This window comes from Emydura macquarii, unplaced genomic scaffold (assembly GCF_026122565.2).
Source record: "Emydura macquarii macquarii isolate MOO-44397 ecotype Brisbane River unplaced genomic scaffold, CSIRO-AGI_Emac_v2 contig_1790, whole genome shotgun sequence".
Lineage (NCBI taxonomy): Eukaryota > Metazoa > Chordata > Testudines > Chelidae > Emydura > Emydura macquarii.
Window position 1 is genome coordinate 3,267,798 of NW_027131927.1, and position 21,802 is coordinate 3,289,599.

At 42.1% G+C, this 21,802-nt stretch overlaps 1 protein-coding gene across 1 annotated transcript in view; it reads right to left on the reverse strand.

Annotated features, from left to right (window-relative positions):
- BICRA (BRD4 interacting chromatin remodeling complex associated protein) overlaps window positions 1-21,802 on the reverse strand; it is a 128,867-nt gene that overhangs the window by 19,811 nt on the left and 87,254 nt on the right. Inside the window, exons 3-7 of the mRNA XM_067556690.1 lie at window positions 10,341-10,386; window positions 8,465-8,507; window positions 7,720-7,785; window positions 4,259-6,268; window positions 1,315-1,632 (exon numbers count right to left, since the gene is read on the reverse strand). Of these exons, the coding sequence (XP_067412791.1) occupies window positions 1,315-1,632; window positions 4,259-6,268; window positions 7,720-7,785; window positions 8,465-8,507; window positions 10,341-10,381 (2,478 nt within the window). The 5' untranslated portion in view covers window positions 10,382-10,386. The remainder of the gene's footprint in view (window positions 1-1,314; window positions 1,633-4,258; window positions 6,269-7,719; window positions 7,786-8,464; window positions 8,508-10,340; window positions 10,387-21,802) is intronic.

The following is a 21,802-nucleotide window of genomic DNA, read 5'->3' on the forward strand; positions in this document are numbered from 1 at the left end:
GATTCCCTCTGTCAGACCTTGGTCTGAAAACATCTGTGAGCTCACCCAATCGAGCATGCTGATTTTTTATATATTGACTGGAAGCTTCCAAACTGAAATAAATTGCAACCTGTACTCCCATCTTCTCCATGCTGCACACATGATGATCACAGATGATAAATTACTCAGGTCCATTCGATTACTTTGTCTACCAAGTTCCTGGATTCTGCCTAAATGTCTGCTAACCACACATTGGAACCCTGATCCATGCATATAATTTTCTCTCTTTATTACTTTCTTCTCAGAATAAAAACAAGTGATATTTTCCTTTGTTTCTGGGCTGTCCTAAAAACAGGGATGTGGCTTCTTTTATTTTAAACAAAGATACAGCTGGATTTTGTTTCATCTTCTCCTAGCAATATAGGCCCAGCATAGAAAAGTGAACCAGGGGGTTGAATTTGGATGCTACAAATATTAGAATCATGGAGATAAGAGATGGAAAAGAATTATTACATCATCCAAGCCACCTCTTTGCTAACGTGATGGTACCATGCAGCACAACTCTTCTGCTTTAGATATGTTTCTATATGGTGAATATTTATGTGTACTTACATATACACATTTTATAAAATTTGTGCGTGTATATATATATTACAAAAACCACACACATAATGAACTTAAACTTTCTGATTACATTTGAGACCGGTCAAAAACCTTTTAAAAAGCATACATTTTATTAACAATTTTGCTTTTTAACTTTTTGTTTTTTGCAAGCCTTGTGACCATCAAGAAAAGAATGTTTGGTTGTTTCTACATTTCTGTATAGCAAGAGGCCAGTCAAAAACCTCTCCCGGGGCAACTCACTCAAAGAGTTTTATAACACATTGATTCAAGGGCAGACTCACTGTCTATGTCTTTACTACAGACTTACACCACTGTAAATGAGATCAGAATCCAGCCCTTAGCCTGCTCACCAACAGTCACCCACTTAGAAGGAAAACAAATGTGCCAGAAGCAGAATTCTTTTCCTATCACATTTTTTGCATTACACCACAAGGGGGCGACTTCTGTTACTACTATAGAGGTCACCCCACCACCACCCACTTCCATTTTTGTTTTGAAATGTGAAAAATGCTAGTGTACACCTAAGAGATATGCTAAAATTTTGTCTCTGTGTATTGGTCCCTCCCCTCCTGCAGAGAGAGAGAGAAAGCAAAAAGCAAAAGGGAACTCTAAGAGGAAGGACCAAACAGATTAGACAAACGCTAAGGAGAAAAGAAAGAAAGGAAGATAGGCCAAAGCAGGCTGTGTGGAATCACAACAGGTAAGGGCTACCTGGCAAGCCAGTGCCTGTTGGGAATGGCTGGCTGAGAACTGAGGTATAAGATTCGGTCCTTTGGACTCCACCGTTGCCAGATTCTGATTCTGGGTCAGCTCTCGGCTGGCAGGCGGCTGCAGAGCTGTGCCTGCACTGCTGCTCACTATCACTGATGCTGGGACACTGCTTGTGGTGCTGAGAGCTGTTGTGGCTATGCTGTAGATGGGCAGAGGCATTGGAAGGTGTGGCTGTATTGTGGATTGATTCAGATTGTTCTCCTGCTGCATTTTCAGGGCTGCCGGATAAAATTGCTGCTGCTGTTGGCTCCGATCCTTCTGAAATTTCCAACAAATTTAGCATTGACCAGATTTACGGTTCTTTCTCCTTTTCTTTTTTTCTGTTGATGTTCACCATCCAACCCCCATATTCATTCAGGCATTTGTTACTAATGGTACTTTATTAACAATACCTCAACCAGCTGTCAAAAGCAAATAGTTTCTGCTCTTGCTATTCATCATGCCCACCCCAACAGATATTGTTACTATACTTTTCAGGACTCTTCTGAGGTACTAGGGTTATGCAGACCCAAGTTACTGTTCAGAAGGGAGACTACTTCTTCTGACAATGGTAAGAGTAATTTTATAGCAGTCTCCTCCAGGAATCTGCAGAATCTGCCCATAACCATGCAACTGTATCAAAGCAACAGTTTATGCCCTAACCAGAGACCCAATGTGAAATGCAGGAAGGACAATAGCTTTACACAATAATAGATAACATTTCATGTGATATCAAACTACAAATAAAAACAAAAAACGTCAAAGCCAAGACTTTGGGAGCCATGTCTGAAACTCCCATTCTTAATGTCATTTCCTCACTCATGTGCTTAGGTAATATAGCATAAGCAGGGTTCATGGAAAGTCTTTTATGGTTTAGAGATGAGTTTTTTTTCCTCCAACACTCAGCGAGAAGAGAGTAGGTTAGAGTTCATATTTTTATCTCTGAAGGTCACAGCTTTTGTGAATTTCTTATGATCTCAGTGACACTTCCCTCTTCAAGTTACTTTAATATTTATACTTTTATTTTATATAGTAAATAAACAATGCATATAGTAATAAATTTTAGTGTTAAAGCGTCACTGACAAGCACAAAGCCTTATATTTAAAATGAAATGTCCTCACCTGAGTTACTAGCAACTTCCAAAAAAATTTAAAAATTAAATAACTTCAAGCTTCCCATTTTACTGTTCACCATCATTGATGCTGTTTGTTTACATTTTGCACTTGTCATAATGAAATGAGACGGATCAGTTTCAAGTCCCTGAGGTAGAGTTCTAAATTAGGCTCTGCAGCTTTGGAAAAGTCATTTAACCTCTTTATCTCATATTCACCATCTGTAAAATGGGGCTAATATTACTTTCTCAACTACCGCACAGGAGTGTTGTAACGTTAATTAATTAAATATTTCTACAGTACTTTGAAAATGTGGAGCACTATAGAAGAGGTAATTTAAGTATTATTAGTCATGTTCTATAAACCCCAAAGTAAAACTGACTATTATTGCTAACTCTCTGCACTTCTACTTGCTTTACATACATTAACAAATGAATCCCCACAACACCTCTGTGTGGTAGTTATATATGAATAGTATCATTATCGCTTTTAGGGTGCTGCTGTGTTCCAACTACAGGAGACTGTCTTTTATTTAAATAACTTAAATTGAATTAAAAAGATAAAAATCTTTCTGATAGGTTTTATAACCACCCCAAACCTCCCCCCCCTCTTTTTTTAAAACTACCACCTATGTCTAGGGCCTAACCTATCTGACAGTTTATGGATTTATGCATTTAATGGATGGATTATACAGTTACTGTATCACAGTGTAGATGCAAGTGTATTTAGAGGAATATAAAAACAAGGAAAATCACAGATGACACTATTTTTGTATCTAGTAATTTGCCAGAGGATCTTAGTGACACTGGGACAAATTTAGCCCTAGCATGAGGGGGCACAGCTCGAATGATGTCACTAGTATTGTGTCCTTTTCTGTCAGAGTTAAATCTGGCCCACTGTCTTTTGGAGAAAGGCATGTGTGAGAATGTTATGGTAAATTGGAGGGACATTTTTTTTAAAAAGGGATAGCAAAGCCCTATCTTCTCTCTAATGCAATTCAGTGACCTCAACAGGCTTTGGAGCAAGCCTTTACCGTTTTTTAAACAAAAAAATAAAAATACAGTGGTTTTAAACTGATATCCAAAAGAAGTGAAAAGCCTTATCTAATCTGATATTATATAAACAGATGAAATGAGACATGGCTGCTTTGTGTCTGCACTCCTTAACAGTGTACATAGTGACTGCATCAACACTAATGATGGCAGAAGATGCTGAACTGGCAAGCCTGAAGGCTGAACTCTTCTCCACAAACAGTAGAACACAGGCAGTAGAATGGCAGTGCAAGTCTCCCCTCAGTAATTCGTCTCAGCAGATAAAGTCTAGGGGAGCGATGGGAACTCAGTCAACATGGAATATATATTTATTGGCTTCTCTTCTGAGACTGCCAGTCATGATGGTAGCTTTTGTGTTTTGGATGCAAGTACCACTGACCAACCTACTCATTCCACAGAAGCCATCAAATGGCAACAGCTGCCAGATACTACAAACCTAAGCTAGATTCAAAGTAGGTAAAAGGCTGCATACTCATTGCCAAACCCCTGAGGCCATCCAGTTCTTCTAGTAACTTTAAACTAAAAAACATATCCTAAGTGAGTAGTCTTAGGATGGGATAACCACCTTTGAAACTTCATTAAAAAATAATTAGTAATATAATACAGCATTTATAGAGTGTCCAATCTATGAGGAAAGGATTCAGTCTGAATCCTATAACCCTCTGCCTTCCTCACAATATATAAAGTAAGTGAGCCAACTAGCAATACTACTAATGTGATTATTAAAACATTTCACTTGCCTGTTGCAGAAACATCTGCATAGAATCTTGGTTTATGACCGTTCCAGCAGCTGTCTGACCCAAGATGATCTTCTCTGGACTGGATGCCAAGTTAGGGCTAGGCTGTGAAGTCACAGGTAGCTGTGCTGGCGGCTGAGGAGGTGGTGGTGGAGGCTGCTGCTGCACATTCAACTGAAGCTGAGGTGGAGCTGGAGGCTGGGATGCAGTCTGGACGGTCAATATAGAGGATTGGTCACTGCTTGGCAGCAAGCTGGTGCCAGACGCCGGCTGCGGCTGAATGAGGCCTGGACTTTGACTGCTGGTGGTGGCAGATGCCTGAATGCTCACAGCTTGGTTGAGGTTCTCAGTGGCATTTAACATAGCAACTTGATTAGACAGAGTTACACCTTGAATAACAGTCTGCCCAGTCTGACTGATGGCACCACTGGCCAACGAGGCTGCAACAGAGGGCTGACTCTGAGTGGTCAAGCTTCCAGCTAGAGAGACAGGCATCTGGAACAAAGTTGGCTGACCCACCTGACCAGGCTGCAGCTGAATAGGAGCAGAAAGAATGTGCGCAGTGCCATGTGCATTCTGTGATGTAAGCACTTGCCCCAGATTCAGCTGGCTAGCTATATTCTGATTGGTGAGGATTTGGGCAGGCAAGGCCTGATTGGTTATCAGCTGTCCACCAGGCCCTTGGCTAGTTATGATATGGGCTTGGCCACTAGGGTGCGAAGTTGTTAGGATCTGCCCTCCCATGTTAGCCTGCAAGGCTGAGAGCTGCTGGGGTATCTGAACAGCAGAGGCACCTGCTAACTGCCCAGGAAGAAGGAACTGGTTCTGACCCTGTAACATGGCCTGAGGAACATGCTGTGCTGGGATGACAATACTGCTGCCTTGGTTTAGCAAGTGGACGCTCATGGGCTTGCTGAGGGCTTGCTGCTGCGGTGGAGGTTGCTTGAACATGTTGGCAGGCAGCCCTTGTGGGAAGCCAGACAGCACCACATTCTGTCCTGGTTTGCCTGCCATAAAAGTCAGGTTCTGTTGGGCCTTCTGTTGTTGTAGGGCAGCCTCGTTCTGGATGGTCAGGGTGGTATTATTGGGACCAAATGGCTTAGGGGTGATCTGATACAGTTTTTGTTGGAGGACCCCTGCAGGTTTGGGCTGAATTGGCGTGGGTGTTCTGTGGATGATCACGTTTTGGGCCTGTACCAGTGGGCTGCTTAAGTTCGATGTGACTGTGAGAGGCTGGGAGCCTTGGGTTGCAGATACGCTCCCAAACATGGAGTTTCCATTCAGTGTGGTAGTAGCCACTGAGGGCAGGTTTTTCTGGATGACAAGTCCAGCGTTCTGTGGAGATACTCCAGTGGATGCGAGGGTGACCTGCTGCTGCTCAGATGTTGTCTGGGTGATGTAACTGCCAACAGGCATGGTGGCCACTTGGGAGGGCTGAACTTGTTTTGCAATGATCTGCTGAGCTGACTGGTTAATAGCCATCACTTGTTGTCCAACCACTTGAATTGGCCCAATTCCCAATGTCCCACTTGGGCTTCCATTAGGCAAGCCCTGAAGGTTGGAAATTGGTTGTATAGTAACATTTCCCAAGCCAACTTGCTGAAGAAAAGGCTGAACACTGATGGCCTTATTAACAACATCTGCTCCCACTGACTGTTGCACCAACGCTTGATGTGTGAGGACTGCAGGCTGCTGCAACCCAATTAGGTCAGCCCCACTGGAGAAAATCTGTGGCGTGCCATCAGAGGCAGTCTGAACCACTGGCTGAAGTGTAGGGAGCTGGAAAGACCCCAGGTCCAGTTCTGCCTCTGCCTCCAGAGTCTGTTCTGTAATGTTAGCCTCTTGTAGGCTCTGCTGGAGAATGTCACAGGGCTGGTCTGAGTTCTGAAGATTTGCCCCGCCACCAGATGGTGACCCCAGAATGTCATCTTCTAAAAAGTCTAGGTCAACGCTTGTTGTGGGCTGATTCTGTTCAGTGTTCAGATGGTTGCCAGAGGATTCTTGTACATGCAGCTAAAAGGTTTAAGATTAGGGAGGAAAAAAGCATTTAATTCAAACCCATGAAACAGGATTTTAAATCTTTCTGTGCTAACTGGTTGTTCATCCTTCATGGGAGCTGTTAAAATGCTTTTGTGACCCACCCTTGAGCTGACTGCATCTCAGCGTTAGGTGAAGTGATCTCAATGTCAAGTTTGTGTAACTATTTGCTAAGTACATTTGTAAACTATCTTGCCATCCCTGCAAGGTGCTAAATAAATGCATGCTGTTATTAAAGGGAACCTGAGGCACAGAGATTAAGTGCCTTGCTTAAAGTCACGCAGTGAGTCAGTGGAAGAGTTGGTAACAAAACCCAAGTGAGCAAACTCATAGTTCCTTTGCTTTAGTCACTAGATTTCCCTAGAGCATAAACATAAAAAAAGAGAGGTGACAGCAACAGAGTTTGGAAAATGTAATTTACCTTTGTATTAATCAATTAACTAAAAGGTAGAATAAAGTTATTGTTGGAACTAGAACTGGGATTTCCATATTCCAAAACTAGAAAAATCTTTTCTTGCCATTGACATTCAAATTAGCTCAGTCATATGCCTCCATTGTATTCAACAGATTTATCCATACACTGGCTGTTCTTAGACTGCAAGCTCCTCAGAGCAGAGACTGTCCTTGAGTGTTTGGAAGTGCCTAGCACACAGTGGGCTCTATCTTAAATAAATAAATATCAGATAGTCTAATCTTTAACATGAGACATCATTGGTTTTATCATGTAAATATTCTGCATGAAGCAGTTTTGGTTCCATTTGGTTTTGGATTTACCTGAAATTATACAGAATCTAAAATTTAAATCCAAACTCTTGGAAAAGCTTCTTTGCTTTCCAACAAGTACCGTAAAGCATCAGAAGCGTTAATAAATAAAAACAAGCTCAATGTAGTCAGGACAGGATAAAAAAAGTCACTATTATTATTATGCAGATACACCAGCATACTTGGAGGAAAATAAAAAATACTGCCCATGTTTCTGATTAGAATCAAATTAATCAAATCAAAGTAATCAAATGAGGATTTCCAGGGTCTCTATACCTGAGCACTCCTATTTCCAATTCTACATTAGAAGAAAGAACTAAAATGAAGGTGCCACATATTCCTTATAATCTCTTTGTAACATTCAGCTCCATTTTCCCCAAAGCTTTTTTTGCTCTCTGTATTCTCTGTCCTCAAAGTTTTTCCAAGTTTATAGAAAAACAAAAATAGAGGCATGTGCATATAAACTCATTTTTTCCCCCACACATTGAAACCATTTGTTTTTACTGCCCCAACATTTCTCTAAGATTTTGGGAAATAATCCATACATCCTATGTAATTTATTCACACTGAAAAACAGATTGAAAACAAACTTGTGAAACAACAAAAGACAGGTTTCTAAAATGAATTTACCAAGTACAGTTTTAAAAAAAATTACAAATACATACCCCAGCACCTTCAAAGAAGGCACTGGCTGCGTCTCCTGTGTTGTCCAGGAGATCATCACTGTCAATCTGCAATTAAAAAGATTTTATTTACTTTATTTAAAATAGAATTAAACTGAATTTAGTGCTGACACTGTGGAGGGTGCTGACTGGCAGTCACTGGAGACAGGTGAGTGTTCTCCCTATCCACAGAGTTGGTACACCATGGGTAGTAGTTGGACAAGCTTCCTTCATGTGCACTGCCCCCTGCCAATATGCCTCAGACTTGATATAAAGAATCCCAAATATAGGGGTGAGAAGGCAGTTCTTTCTCTGTGGCTCATTCAATACTTGGCTTTTCTGCTGAAGCTGCAAACAAGTACAAATTGTAGTGGCAGATATTGTAATGTAGACACTTGCCTATTAGGAAATAGACAACAAACTTATTTTGCTCAGGTCAGCAAACAATAACTAGAGGATAGGGATTTATGATCACTAGCAATGTAAGTAACTAGCTTGGGTCCCATACTTGTAAACTGCTGTGCAAACAACTGTGCATGTACAGCTCTAATTACTTCAATAGGTCTCTGCATGGAACAATTTGCAGGATTGGGTCCTTAGAGATGAAAAATTCCAGAACCCATTACTTACTTACTTACCTACAAACAAGACATTCAAAAGTTAGGGGTTTTTTTCCTTTAAACTTCAGTGTCCACATGTTTACATTTTAATATTTTTATTAACAAAACAAGTAAAAGCCACTGCTCACCTTTTCAGATCCATGTAAAAAATCATTCAAAGCCTGAGGATCACTGCAAAACAACATATGAAATTGTTAAAGGAGAGAATTTACAACCCAAATTTTAATCTGGAAAGAAATATGTCTCTAATGAATATATTCATATAACTAGGAATCCACTTGCATTCTGACTGGTGGAAATATCAGTTTACTGCTAAGGAATCACTCTTTTTTTTCCCCTGCCAACACAGTCATTCCTCAGCTACACTACAGTAGTCAGCAGTCAGTTAATATTGCTTCTGCAGTGGCCAGTAATGCCTTAAATTACACTGTACTGTCACGAGTCACATAAAAGCCATGAAGTTCTGTTATGAAAAATGTTGCATTTTGGCGCATTAAATGTGTCAATATGGACCTAGGAGCCATGTGGCTGCTCTACCACCCTCATGGACAGAATCAATGTGGATGCATTTTGAATAAAAAAAAATTAGGTCTGGTACCCTAGAAGGACATTTTTACAAATTTAAATTTGATTTAAGATTTCACCCATCTAAAACGAAATGACCTATAACATACACAACTTTATGCTCTGTTTTATATTATATATATATATATATATAAAATTTATTATTACAGGTAATAAAATATACTCTATGGAAATGTACTGATTGTAAATGGTGATATTTTCTTTTTTGCCTCCTCTGTCACTAACACACGCTTATTCTCCTTCCCCTGTTATTTCTGCAGGGCCCTAATTACCAAGTCATTGACAACAGTTTTATAATTGCAATAATCCCTTTTGGAAAATTAGCCAACATTGCTGTTAACAAGCAGTCTGTCAAAACATTAACTGTTCTGAGTTAACCTCAGGCTACTAGCTAACTAGTGCTGATGACGGCTTTCACCAGGCACTTCTCCCAACAAGTACTTTGCAACAGTGTTATGAGATGGACTATAGCTCTACATTTTAAGCATGCGGGGTGCCTAGACGCTATAGTTACTGGCAAAACACTACAGAAATTAGATTTATCCACATATGCATTAAAAGGAACATATGAAAAACAGGATTTGCAGAGTTAATGTACTGTTAATGTCTATTTCCCTATTAAAAAAATCAGCTGTGCAAACTGTTCTTAATTAAATCTACACAAACAAACATAAAATAAGTGCAACAAAACAGGAAACCACAAAAGTTTCAAACAAGAAAATCAGAGCTGGTTCAGCCAAAAACTTACTGCAGCTTAGAAACCCTTTCAGGCAAACGTAAGACCCATTTATGGTTCATGATTTCAATACAGAACTCAATCAGAAATTTTGCCATTCAGTTTTGTGTTGATATTTTAGGTTCATCTGAAAGGGAAACTCAGGGGATTCAAATAGACTAAAAACAAAGAAAAGGCCAGCCGAGGCCCATATGAAGAGAAGCTGTTTAGTTTAACAAAAGTTACTATAAAATTTTCACATTAATTTATTAATTATTATTATTGATTATTTGTTTGCAGGAGAGTCTACAATGTGGTAGGTTTGTTCAGCGCATAAAAGGGATGGTCCCTGCCCCAAAGAGCTCACAATCTAAGACAGACAGAGGTCAGGGAAAGGAAGTAAGATTCACCATGGAAAGCATGGCAGAAGTGGGTTTTAAGAGAGCCCTTGAAAGTGGGCAGGTATGGGCCTTTCAGAGGCATTCAGGAAGGTTGAACCATGCACAGGGAACTGCATGGAAGAAAGCATGGAGGCAACTGATTGAGGATAAGTGTAAAAATGAATTCCATGGAAATTCTCTTAACTCCAAACACGGAATCTCAGGTCTTTAAAAATCCCCGTTCCATCCGTGAGCCTCCCTCCCAAATAGTATAAAAAATGATAAATTAGCATGGGGTCTGTTTCAGGAGGGAGTACTACTTACCAGATTACATCTAGCAAGCATCGGCCATCTTCATCATCCATGTCAACTGAAAAGAGGGGACAGTGATGGCATTAAAGTTAGGAAAATACAACTGTGCCATGCAGCACAAACTGCACTTATTAACTGCAGCCTTCCCACCTCCACCTCCCCAAAAAAAACTCAACAAAAACACCCTTCCTTTATACTCCAACACAACATTTTGCAATTCAAAAGGTCTTTCCTTCCCAACAGATCCAAAATATACACCTCATTTTATCTTGCCTACAGCAGCTGAGTAATCTGTTAGTTAGATCTTTGTTTAGGTGCTCAAAAGTTTTTGGAGTTTCAGCATAAATACAAGTGTTACCACATTCCACTCTTATTATTTATGTTGCTGTGGGATTTGGTACTGGTTTAAAGAGCCAGACTGCCAGTCCCTGAAGTTTGAAGTCCTCTATTTATCCAAAGAACGACAGTGATGAGTCAAATTGCAGGCCCACACGCTGACCTCACCAACATACCCCAAGCCTCTAACATATTTATGGGGAATGTGTGTATTAGCCTTCATTCAATCTTTAGCTTCCCTGCTGAGACTAGGGAGGAGCAAACAGTGCCAATTTATGGTTGCAGTTCTGGATTTGAAATGGTGACCTACAAGTGAAAGGCTCCAGCTCCCATTTCCAGTCTCTCTCTCTCTCTCTCTCTCTCTCTCTCTCTCTCTCTCTCTCTCTCTCTCTCTCTCTCTCTCTCTCACACACACACACACACACACACACACACACACACACACACACACACACACACACACACACACACACACACACACACACACACAAAAAACAAATGCTTATGAAAATCAGTCCTTCGCTAATGGCAGATGAATTAGGTGTTTGTTTGCAAACTTGCCTCCCCCCGCCCCACAATGCCCCAATAACACCTTACCCAAAACACTCCTATTCCAGATCTGGGCCTCTTCAGAACAGATAGGGACAAACAAATCCAACCATTTCTCTAGTAAATGAAACCCATGATGGGACATTAACCAAATTAGAACTCAGCTCTTCAGATCGAATATATCAGCTGTGCCACACAGGCCCATCTTGCTTACATTTAAAACAGAAATAACTAGTACTACTTTCTTGTGTTTAAGAGATTAGTTCTGCACCACTGGGATAAAACACCTTTCCCCCTAGCTGTTGCATTCCATGTTCTCACCATTATTTTGCATATTAAATCACAAGTCTCTTTTGTCACACACCTGACTGGGTTGAGGATACAAGGGAGGAATCATCCCAGCTGACTTCGCAGTCATGGTTTGATCCTCTGGAAGGAGTTCTCAAAAGGGATTAATGTAACATGAACTGTCATTCAGTCAACATGCACTATCATATTTTAACTAGCTCTAGACACCGGGGGGTGGGGAGGGGGACCTTTCAAAAAACACGAAGCACAGGATGCATCTGGACATTCCCAGGGTGAGTGAAAAGGGGAGGAAGAGAGGCAGGTGCATAGGATGGGGTGGTCACAGCTCTCCATACAGAAACAAATAAGCTGCCTTGTCTTAAAGGGGCTTAAGACTGGTTTGTCAGCTGCAGCTACACAACTGCTAGAAAACCATTAACTCTCCAATACTGACACTCAGATACAATACAGTGCATGTAACATTGAAGACTATATTATTCTCCCCTTTAGATGTACGTGCTACTCCTATTAATGTTAATGAGTAGTCCTCAGCACACATTAGTTCCATATAAAATCACATTGCCAGAAGTCAGTTTCCTGCTGTGAAAACACTTGAATTCAAGGGGGTCTGGGTTTTGGCCTTTTTAAAAAAACAAAAACCATGAAAGGCATTAAATACAGGCCACATTGTGGCTTCATCATCAATAAGAGGCCATATCAGAGAAAGTTACTTACCTTATAGTAACTGGAGGTTCTTTAAAATGTGAGGTCCCTATCTGTAGTCCATTGTGGGTATGCATGCTCTCTCTGTGCCTGAAGTCAGAACATTTTAAAAGCAGTGACCCTTGATCCGCACTTATGCTCTGCCTCACCTTGTGCCTCCGACCAAGGAGAAAAAGGATGGGGCAGACCGACCTCCCTCTTCAGTTTCATCTCCACTGTGAATCAGAAGGGAAGGAGGGTGGGTAGTGGAATACAGATAGGGACCACACATCTCGAAGAATCTCTAGTTAGTATAAGGTAAGTAACCTTCTCTTTTTCTTTGAGTTCTGGTCCCTATATATATTCCACTGTGGGTGACTGGCAAGTAGTGCTCAGATAGGAGGAGGGTGTGAGGCTGTAGGTGGCAGAGCTGAACGAAGGACTGCTGTTCCAACAGATGCATCAGCAAAGGAATCTTGTACCAAACCACAGTGTCCAGGAAACCTGTGGACTGAACTCCACGTAGATTCCTTATAAACATCAAATAGAGGCACCTCTTGAAGCAACACCATAGATGTTGCTTGCGCTCTTGTGCAATAAGCCCTTATCCCATGAGGAGGGGGAAGATTACACAGCTGATAGCAGAGCAAAATACCTGAAATCCATTTTGAGATTCTTCAAGAGGATAAAGCCTGGCCCCGACCCCTTCCGCTTTGGCAACAAATAGTTTAGGGAGATGCCCTGATTGTTTTCATTCTCTGCAGGTAAAAGCCTAAAGCTCACTTAACACCAAGGGAATGGAGCCTCCTTTTTTCTAAAGATACCTGTGTTCTTCCCAAAACCTGACGTAAGTGGACAGACTGGTTCAGGTTTGAAACTCAGACTATTTTGGGGGTGTAAACATAATGAAACCTTGCTCTTATGGAATATAGTGTAAAAAGGATCTGCCATCAATGCCCCAAGCTCACCAAGCTCCTGGCTGAGAAGATGGCTATCAGGAAGGAGATCTTCATGGATAGGAGAGACATTGAGCAAAAAGCTAATGGTTCAAAAGGAGGCTTAGTGAGTATTGAAAAAACAAGTCCCTGTGAGGAGTAAGTTTTTTGTTTTTTTTATAGGCAGCAATGTTCTGATTAGGCCTTTCCAGAATCTGCTAATCAGAGGGTGTGTGAAGATCAAATAGCCCCCTGTGAAGGCGGATGGGATGCACTGATTGCTGCAAAATGAATCCCTGATGGACAAACCTGATGGTCTTGAAGGAAAGAATATGGTCCAGAATGAAAGGAATATCTGTGGCTTCAGGAAAAATACATCTTTGATGCACCCAGAGAAAGAGAAACGCTTCCCCTTGTCTAAGTAACATTTCCTAGTGGAATCCTTTCTACTGTTAGAAAAGATGTTCTTTGCAGCTCCAAAATATGGCTGCTTTAAAGACGATGCCCATCCAAAATCCAGGCTCTGAGATGAAGCAGATGTGGGTTGGGATGCCTGATCTTGCCGCTCCTCTGAGTCAGCAGATTGGGAAATGTAGGAATAATGATCTGTGCCCAAGACCACATGAGAAGGAGGTTTGGGAACCAAAACTGCCTGGGTCATTTGGGGAAAATGAGAATAACTAATGCTCTGTCCTGCTGAATCTTTTGCAAAACTCGAGGCAGGAGCAGTAGTGGAGGGAAGGCATAGTTCAGATAATCTGACCACAGAAGGAGTAGAGCATCACCCTGTGAATGGGAACCCAGACTCTGCAACAGTATATGTTGCACTTCCTGTTTGTTTGGGAGGTGAACAGGTCCACTGGCGGGAGTCTCCGACAGATCAAAAATATTGTTTACCCCAGCATCATGAAGCTCCCACTCATGATCAGTCGCAAGTGTCTGCTAAGAGAGTCTGCTAGCACATTCTGGTTTCTTCGGAGGTAGTCTGCCGGCAGGGTAATCTGACTGCTGATGCACCAGTTCCACAAACTGACTGCTTCTTCACACAGGGGAGTGGCTCTCTCTCCTGCCTGGTTGTTGACGTAAAAGACAGTTGTGATGTTGTCTGACATTATGAGCGCACAGTGACCTTGAATGAACAGGAGAAAGGTTTCATAAGCCCTTCAAACTGCTTGTAACTCTCGAACATTTATGTGCATCCTGGATTCTCGCAATGTCTAGATGCCTTGTGCTGTAGTTGTCCACATGAGTTCCCCAACTCAACAGGGATGCACCAGTAAATGATCATCCTATCTGGTGTGGAGATGAGGAAGGGAACCTCAATGCAAACCTGATAGGGATTCTTCCACCATGACAGGGATGATAACACTTTGGTGGGAACAGTCACTATTGTGCTCATGAACTGTTGGTCTGGTGAGTACACTGTTTGAAGCCATGCTTGTAGGCAACAAAGCTGGAGCCTTGCAAAAGGCATAATATAAGTGCATGAAGCCATATGGCCTAGGAGAGAGACGGGTCTTGACAGGCTCTCTGGGGTTGGTTATGACCTGGTCTGTGATAACGTTTATACCCTGAAACCTGTCTCTTGGCAAGGAGCCCTTGCTGTGATGGAATTTAGGTATAGCCTGTTGACATCCAAAGCCCATGTACGGGTGAGAATGTATATTCTGGTGTTTACACTGACCCCTAGAGAGGAGAGGAGTTGTAGTACTGTTGAAGTTGACACCTGGGCCACTTGGTGTGACTGGCAACAAGGAACCAGTCATCAAGGTAGGGGAAGACAGTGAAACCGGTGTCTGATATACGCTGCTACAACAGAGTACACTTTGGTAGAGACACCCAGGGGACAGTAGCAATGCCGAAAGGGAGTACTCTATACTGAAAGTGGTTGGAGGCGACTATGAATCTGAGACAGCGTCAATGAATGTGATGGATGTCCATGTGAAAGTAGGCATCCATCACATCGAAGGGTAAAACCAAGTCTTTTTCCAGAGATAGAATTACAGATGCCAATGTGACCATGTGAAACTTAAGTTTGCGAATAAAGCAGTTGAGATGGTAGAGGTCGAGAATGGGTCTCCAACTGCTTTTTATTCGGGTGGGGGGGGGAGGGTGCTAGGAAATATGTAGAGTAAAAAACCCTTCCCTTGGCACTGAAGAACCACCCACGCTATCACTCCTCATTGTAAGAGAGATTCTACTTCTTGTTTGAGAATGCTCTCATGAGAGTGGCCCTCGAGAAGGGGTAGGGATGCAAATTCTATTGTATAGCCAGAATGGATGACATGGAGCACCCATCTGTTCATTGTTATTTCACTCCAAGTGTTGAAGAGTGCTAGACCACCCCCAAAAGATGCATGGGAGTAGGGAGGTGTTGGACTCGGTGGTTTCCACTGGTGTGGGGAGTGGGTCTTTTGAGCTCTCTTCCACTTACGGATTGGCTTATAAGGTCTCTGGTGGGGGAACCGTGAGCCACTGGTCAAGGCTTGTATCATTGCCAGTGGCATTCTCTCTTCAGGGCAGATGTATATATTCCCAGGGAGCAAAGGGTGGCCTTTGAGTCCTTTGAAATGTATAAGGACTCATCTGTCTTCTTATTAAACAAATGAATCTCGCTGACTGGAAGATTCTCAGTGGTGTTCTGGATCTTCTTGGGAAACCCCGAAGCAGGGAGCCACAATTTCCTGCACATCATGATGGCAATAGCCACTGCCCTGGAAGATATATCAGCCTCATCTACTGCTGACTGGAGAGTGGTCCAGGCAACCATTTTGTCTTTCTCTGTGACAGACAGGAAACGAGCTCTGTCCTATTGTGGGAGACTGCCAATAAAGTCCACTAATTTCAAATAGTGCAGGAAATCGTACTTAGCCAATAGTGCTTGGTAACTGGCTAGCTTAAACTGGAGGCTAGAAGAAGAAAAGACCCTCCCTTCTCAATAAGTTGATACACTTGTCCTCCTTACCAGTCAGAGCAGATTGGGGGTGTTGCTGTCTAGATCCTCTGCAGCAACCATTAAAGAATTAGGAGAAGGATGAGTGAACAGAAATTCTGCCCCCTTGGCTGGAATACAATACTATTTCTATGGCCTCTTAAGGGTATGGGCACAGGTAGCTGGGGTACACCAGACCACTCTAACTGTCTCTAGCATGGCTTCATTAACCAGGAGTGCTATTCTATTAGAACTGGAGAACTGAAGGATGTCCAGGAGCTTGAGCTGAGGACCCTGAACTTCCTCAAAATGAATCTGCAGCTCCCATGCAATTCTGTGAAGGAGTTCCTGGAACTCCTTACAATCATTGGGGTAGGAGAGAGGGGGGATTGGAGACATCAGAGTCATCACTTCATCTGGCAATGAAGACAGCAATCTCATTGGATCCAGAGAACTGCTGGATCTGGCGTGTGCAACTCCTCTTCCTCAGTAGGATCTGGGCACAGCTGTGGTTATCCCCTCAAAGAGGAGGGAAGGGGCAACTCCCTAACTGACCAGACTGACTATGTGGGATAGTACTGGTCCCATGGCATCCAGTATGGCCAATAGGATGGGTTGAATGGGGGTTGTGGTGATCCCCAAAGCATGGGATACTAATGGTTCTGAGGCTGATGATGAGGTAGAGGATGGTCCCAAGCTGGCCCAGGTCCTCTGAACGGGAAGGTGTGTCTTGGAAGTGGAGGAGGGCATAACTGTTCATCAGGCAGTTTAGAATCTCCTAATGAGGAGAAAACTGATTCCAGTTCCATTGGTGATACTCATGGTGCTCCGGAGGGATATTAGAGCCTGAAGATGGAATGGGAGACAAACTCTTTCACCAGGGGAGCCGGCCTTTGGGAGTCATAACCTCTCTCTAAAGGGAGGGACCCAAAGGAGTGGGAGACTTTGGATCTGGGAGAGTGAAGATGTTCTGGGAGGAGAGTGGATCTCAGCTCTTCCCAGAGCAAGAGAGGTCCTGTCTACCTGAACCACCAGAGCTGCACGAGGGACAGTCTATGCCACAGCCATTGTAGGCAAAGACTGAACTGCTGCTGACTGATGCTTTTGGTGATCAGCCTTCGTCAGTGTGGCGGATTCCGGGGTTTGTGATTGGGGAGTACCAGAGGTACTGATACTGCTGCATCACGATCCAGTGCCAATGAAGCTCTAGACATGTGGGCTCTCTTATCATGCCTCTGAGAGTAGAACGTATTAAGTTCTCTTGGGCTGAGCTAGTGTTAGATTCAGGCAGGGCTGAATCCAACTTCTTCAAAGTGGATTTGGAGGAAGACATAACATTCTCATAAGGATGAGGCTCCCTGCTCTCCCGACAAGACCCCGCTGAGAGATCGGGGGTGAGGAAGGGCGGGGCAGAAGGGGAGAATCCTTCACTCCTGATTTGGACCTTGTGGTAGCAGGCACACTCCTTGCTGAGTTAGGCTGATGTACCGAGCATGGGGTAGGGGTCCCAGGCCTGAGTCCGACTGTGATTTCACAACCTTTTCCATAAGGTATTTACTAACGAGAAGTTCCCGCGTCCTTCCCTGGTATGGCTTGGGAATGAACAGTAGATACTGCACCTTGCCATGATGGCTTCCCCAAGGCAGTACAAGCAGAGTTGGTGGCCATCAGTGACTGAGAAGGATCTCAGGCAGAAAGCACAAATTTTGAACCCCAGAGTCCTGGGCATAGTCCAGTACCCAAACAGGCATGGGGTGCTCCCCAGGTCAGGGAGACTAAATAAATAAAACATAGTAAAACTATCAGATACAAATTTTAAATCTCTAGAATATAAAAACGATATATAGACCTCTAAATATATTTACACAGATAAAGAAGAAAGTCAAAGCTTTGGACACAGGAGGTAATGATCCAGGCCATGCAGTGGTGAGAAGGAACAGAAGATGCAGTCAGTCTGCCTTGCCCTTTATCTCCTCAGTCAGAGACATTCGGTGAGCCAGAGCATATTGTGGACCAACAGACACTGCTTTCAAAACTCTCTGGCTCCAGGCACATGTGTACTCACAATGGAATACACACAGGGACCAGGACTTGAAGAAAAAACATACCTTTCTCCATTCTGAAAGAAAAGACTACAGTCCTATACCGAAGACAGAACCTTTTTCCATTTATAAAGGGGACACACAGGATAATTTTCTAACAAATCTGAAAAATTCTCCCTTCTTCACACTTTATTAGAATCCAGTGGAAGTCTGAAGAAGAAATGTTTCCTTAAAGGCATACTCAGATAACTTTTGTCATATTAAGGGATGCTAAAGGAATAAGGATCTACTCATGATTTCAATGGAACTACTCATGGAATAAGAATCTACTCAACATGAATAAGGGTATCAAATTTGGGCCGTTAAGAAATAATATTTCCATCCAAAACACGCTGTTTTGTTTTATTAGGATTGCTCATGAATGATGGACTCCTGGGGTTGATTAATTTTGAGGAAAAAGAGAGCACTAAAGCACGGCTTAACAATGGCCTTTTCACAGAGATAGTCAAACAACAGCACACAATGATTGTGACTTCTTTGGACATGATTAAGTCACCACTCATCACTTTTCCCCAAACATTTTGTTGATTTAACAAGTAGCATTTGGGAAGTTATAACATGGCCTTGACTCCATCATACAAGCCTTCATCTTCTTATTATTGGTATGGAAAAAGCAACTGCAAACCCCCAGTTCTCCAGACTCCAGCACATGTAGACAGACGCTGCTGCTTTCTCAAAACACACAACAAAGACCTTTTCCCCTTTCATTTACTATTCAAAATTGCCTTTGATTTTAAAAATGTGGTGAATTTGCTCCAGACTATCACACAGACCATGCCTCTCTTAACACTCATCCAACCAACTAGCACTGGACTCCTCTCTGTTTCTTCACTAAATCTCTGCCATTCTTGGTGCAAGAACCTTCTTCTCCCCAGCAACCTTCCAGTAGCTTTTTACCTATTAAATTCACCACCTCATTTAAAATTTCACCAAAAAGCATAACTCTTCTCTACTGCTGGTACGTCAGTTTCCTCCTCCTCCACCCATGCTATCATTTAATTCTAATTGTATTTTTAGCTCTCTAAAGCAGTCTGATGATCCTGTGTGTGTGAAAGACAGTATACAAACCAAAACTGTATTGTATTATACTACAACAGGTCTGCAAAACATTGACTGATTTGGTGTACAAATAAAACCAGCATGATTATATCTTATACTGAGAAGGACGGAAGGAAGGAGGGGAAGAGGAGGAAAATCTTTTTAAAATATATATAACCATGGATTATTATCCAATTAAAAAGTCTAACAATTTCATTCTGCTCTGTCATTCTAGTGGAAAGCAGTTTTATTAACATTTAAATGTTTTATAAACGAAAATGCTGTTTCTTTTCTCACCCTGGCACCCGTAAATAATCTCAAGTATGACCAAAAAAAGGACTTCACTAAAGCTCTCTCTGTTTTAAATGCAAATTCACTGTAAAACACAGGCCTAAGTGAAATGGCCACTGCTTTCCACTGAGAATATGTTGGTATTTTGGAGGAACCAGAGACTCCATAAGTAACATTATGTTGCAGTAATTTAAACCTATTATATGAGCTAACTGACCTTTACACCTTTTTTTGACTATATGCCTATATTTCAGCTGGGAGGTGCGGTTCCCAGTTTGCACAGATGTAACCGGGCTAGCTTGAGCAAAGCTAGTGCAGGTATATCCACCCGAACTGGGGATCATACCTCCCAGCTCAAGAGTAGATGTACCCATAGATCTCTCAGTAGTGCCAACCCCAACCAGCCTAAATTCATGAGGCAGGATCCCCAAAATCATTAGACTACTTAAAAATTTTTTTTTTTAAAATCTCATAATACAGTTTGAATTAATTTACCTTCTTTTTTTGGACCTTAAGAGGTCATGCTTGTAAGCTTGTTTCCACAACTAGGAGGTCTATACATTTCCTTTTTAAAAGTTGAGATTCTCATGTATTCACTTGACTCCAGGAGCTAGGGCTTTATGAAACACATCAAATATCACAAGACTTGTAATAAAATCATGAGAGTTGACAACAGTCATTGTTTTAATTAGTCACTGTGCTGAATTTATGTCATCCCATTTTTTCCCCACAAGAGGAGTAGATGATGGCATAACCATCAGACTATGAGGTCACCAGTGTAGGAGCAGGACAAACTGGAGAAGAGATGATGGGAGGAACAAAAAGCTGTTATTCAAGCTTAACCATTGGAATGAATAGCCAAAGGGATACAGACAAATAAAGGCAAAGTGCTTTTGTTTTGGTGTAAGCACTTCTCCACACTCGCCCCTCTTGAAGTTACTTAATGCCACAAACACGGATAGGTTGTGGCACTATTTAGAGCTTGAGCAGATGTTTTCCGAGAACTACCCACAATATACAGCGGCAATCAAAAAAGCTCACAGAATCTTAGGAAACACTAGGAAAGGGATTGATAAGACAGTAAAGATCATAATGCCACCATATAAATCCATGGTACGTCCACACCTTCAATACTGCATGTAGCTCTGGTCGCCCCATCTAAAAAATGATACATTAGAAATGGAAAAGGTACAGAGAAGGGCAAAAAACATGATTAAGGGTATGGAACAGCTTCCCTATGAGAAGACATTAAACTGACTGGGACTGTTCAGCTTGGAAAAGAGTTTACTAAAGGGGCCAGGATTATGATAGAGGTCTATAAAATCATGAATGGGTGGAAAAGGTGACCAGGGAAGTGTTATTTACCCCTTCACAAAACACAAGAACCAGGGGTCACCCAATGATATTAATAGGCAGCATGTTTAAAACAAACAAAAGTAAGTACTTCTTCATCCAATAAACAGTCAGGCTGTGGAACTCTTTGCCAGGGGATGTTGTGAAGGCCAAAAAAAGAATTAGATAAGTTCATGGAGGATAGGTCCATCAATGGCTATGAACCAAAATGGTTACAAACACAGCCCCATGCTCTGGCTGTCCCTAAGCCTCTGACTGCCAGACGCTGGGACTGAGGATAACAGGGGACGGGGATCACTTGATATTGCCCTGTTCCAGTTACTCCCTTTGAAACATCTGGCACTGGCCACTGTCTGAAGATAGAATACTTGATTAAATGGACCATTGGTCATACAGAGTCAGACCATTCTTATTGTTCATGCATGGTACTTTACAGATTAACATGAGGACCCCAACCCACAATGAGAATCTTACAGACTTTCCCTTGTGATTGCATGGAACCCCACGGAAATCAATGGGGCTCTGCATGGATGGATGGATCCACCTGGACTATTTTTACTTGCTGTATTGGGGCCTACCCATCAGCTTAGAGGAGAGTTTACAATCTCAGTTAAAGGTGACCTGCACAGGAATAAAAAAACAAACAAACAAGGATTGTTTCTTTTTTTCTTCTGGATAATGCAGAAAGAACGTGTGAAAAATTTTGCTTCACAGTTTGTGCTTTACATGGAAAATCTAAGTCCTGGTAGAATCTAAGGTGGCTAGAGAGCTAGTGAAATTATGACACCAAAAGAGGTTAAGAGAGTGTAAAAGTTGAGAAGGGAAGCAACACTATTTAAGCCACGTGGTTTATTTTTGTTAACATGTATTTACCTTCAATGGCTGATTAAATATTTGGGAGAAAGAAAGAGTTAGAGTGTCAACAACAATACTTCTACAATTAATGCA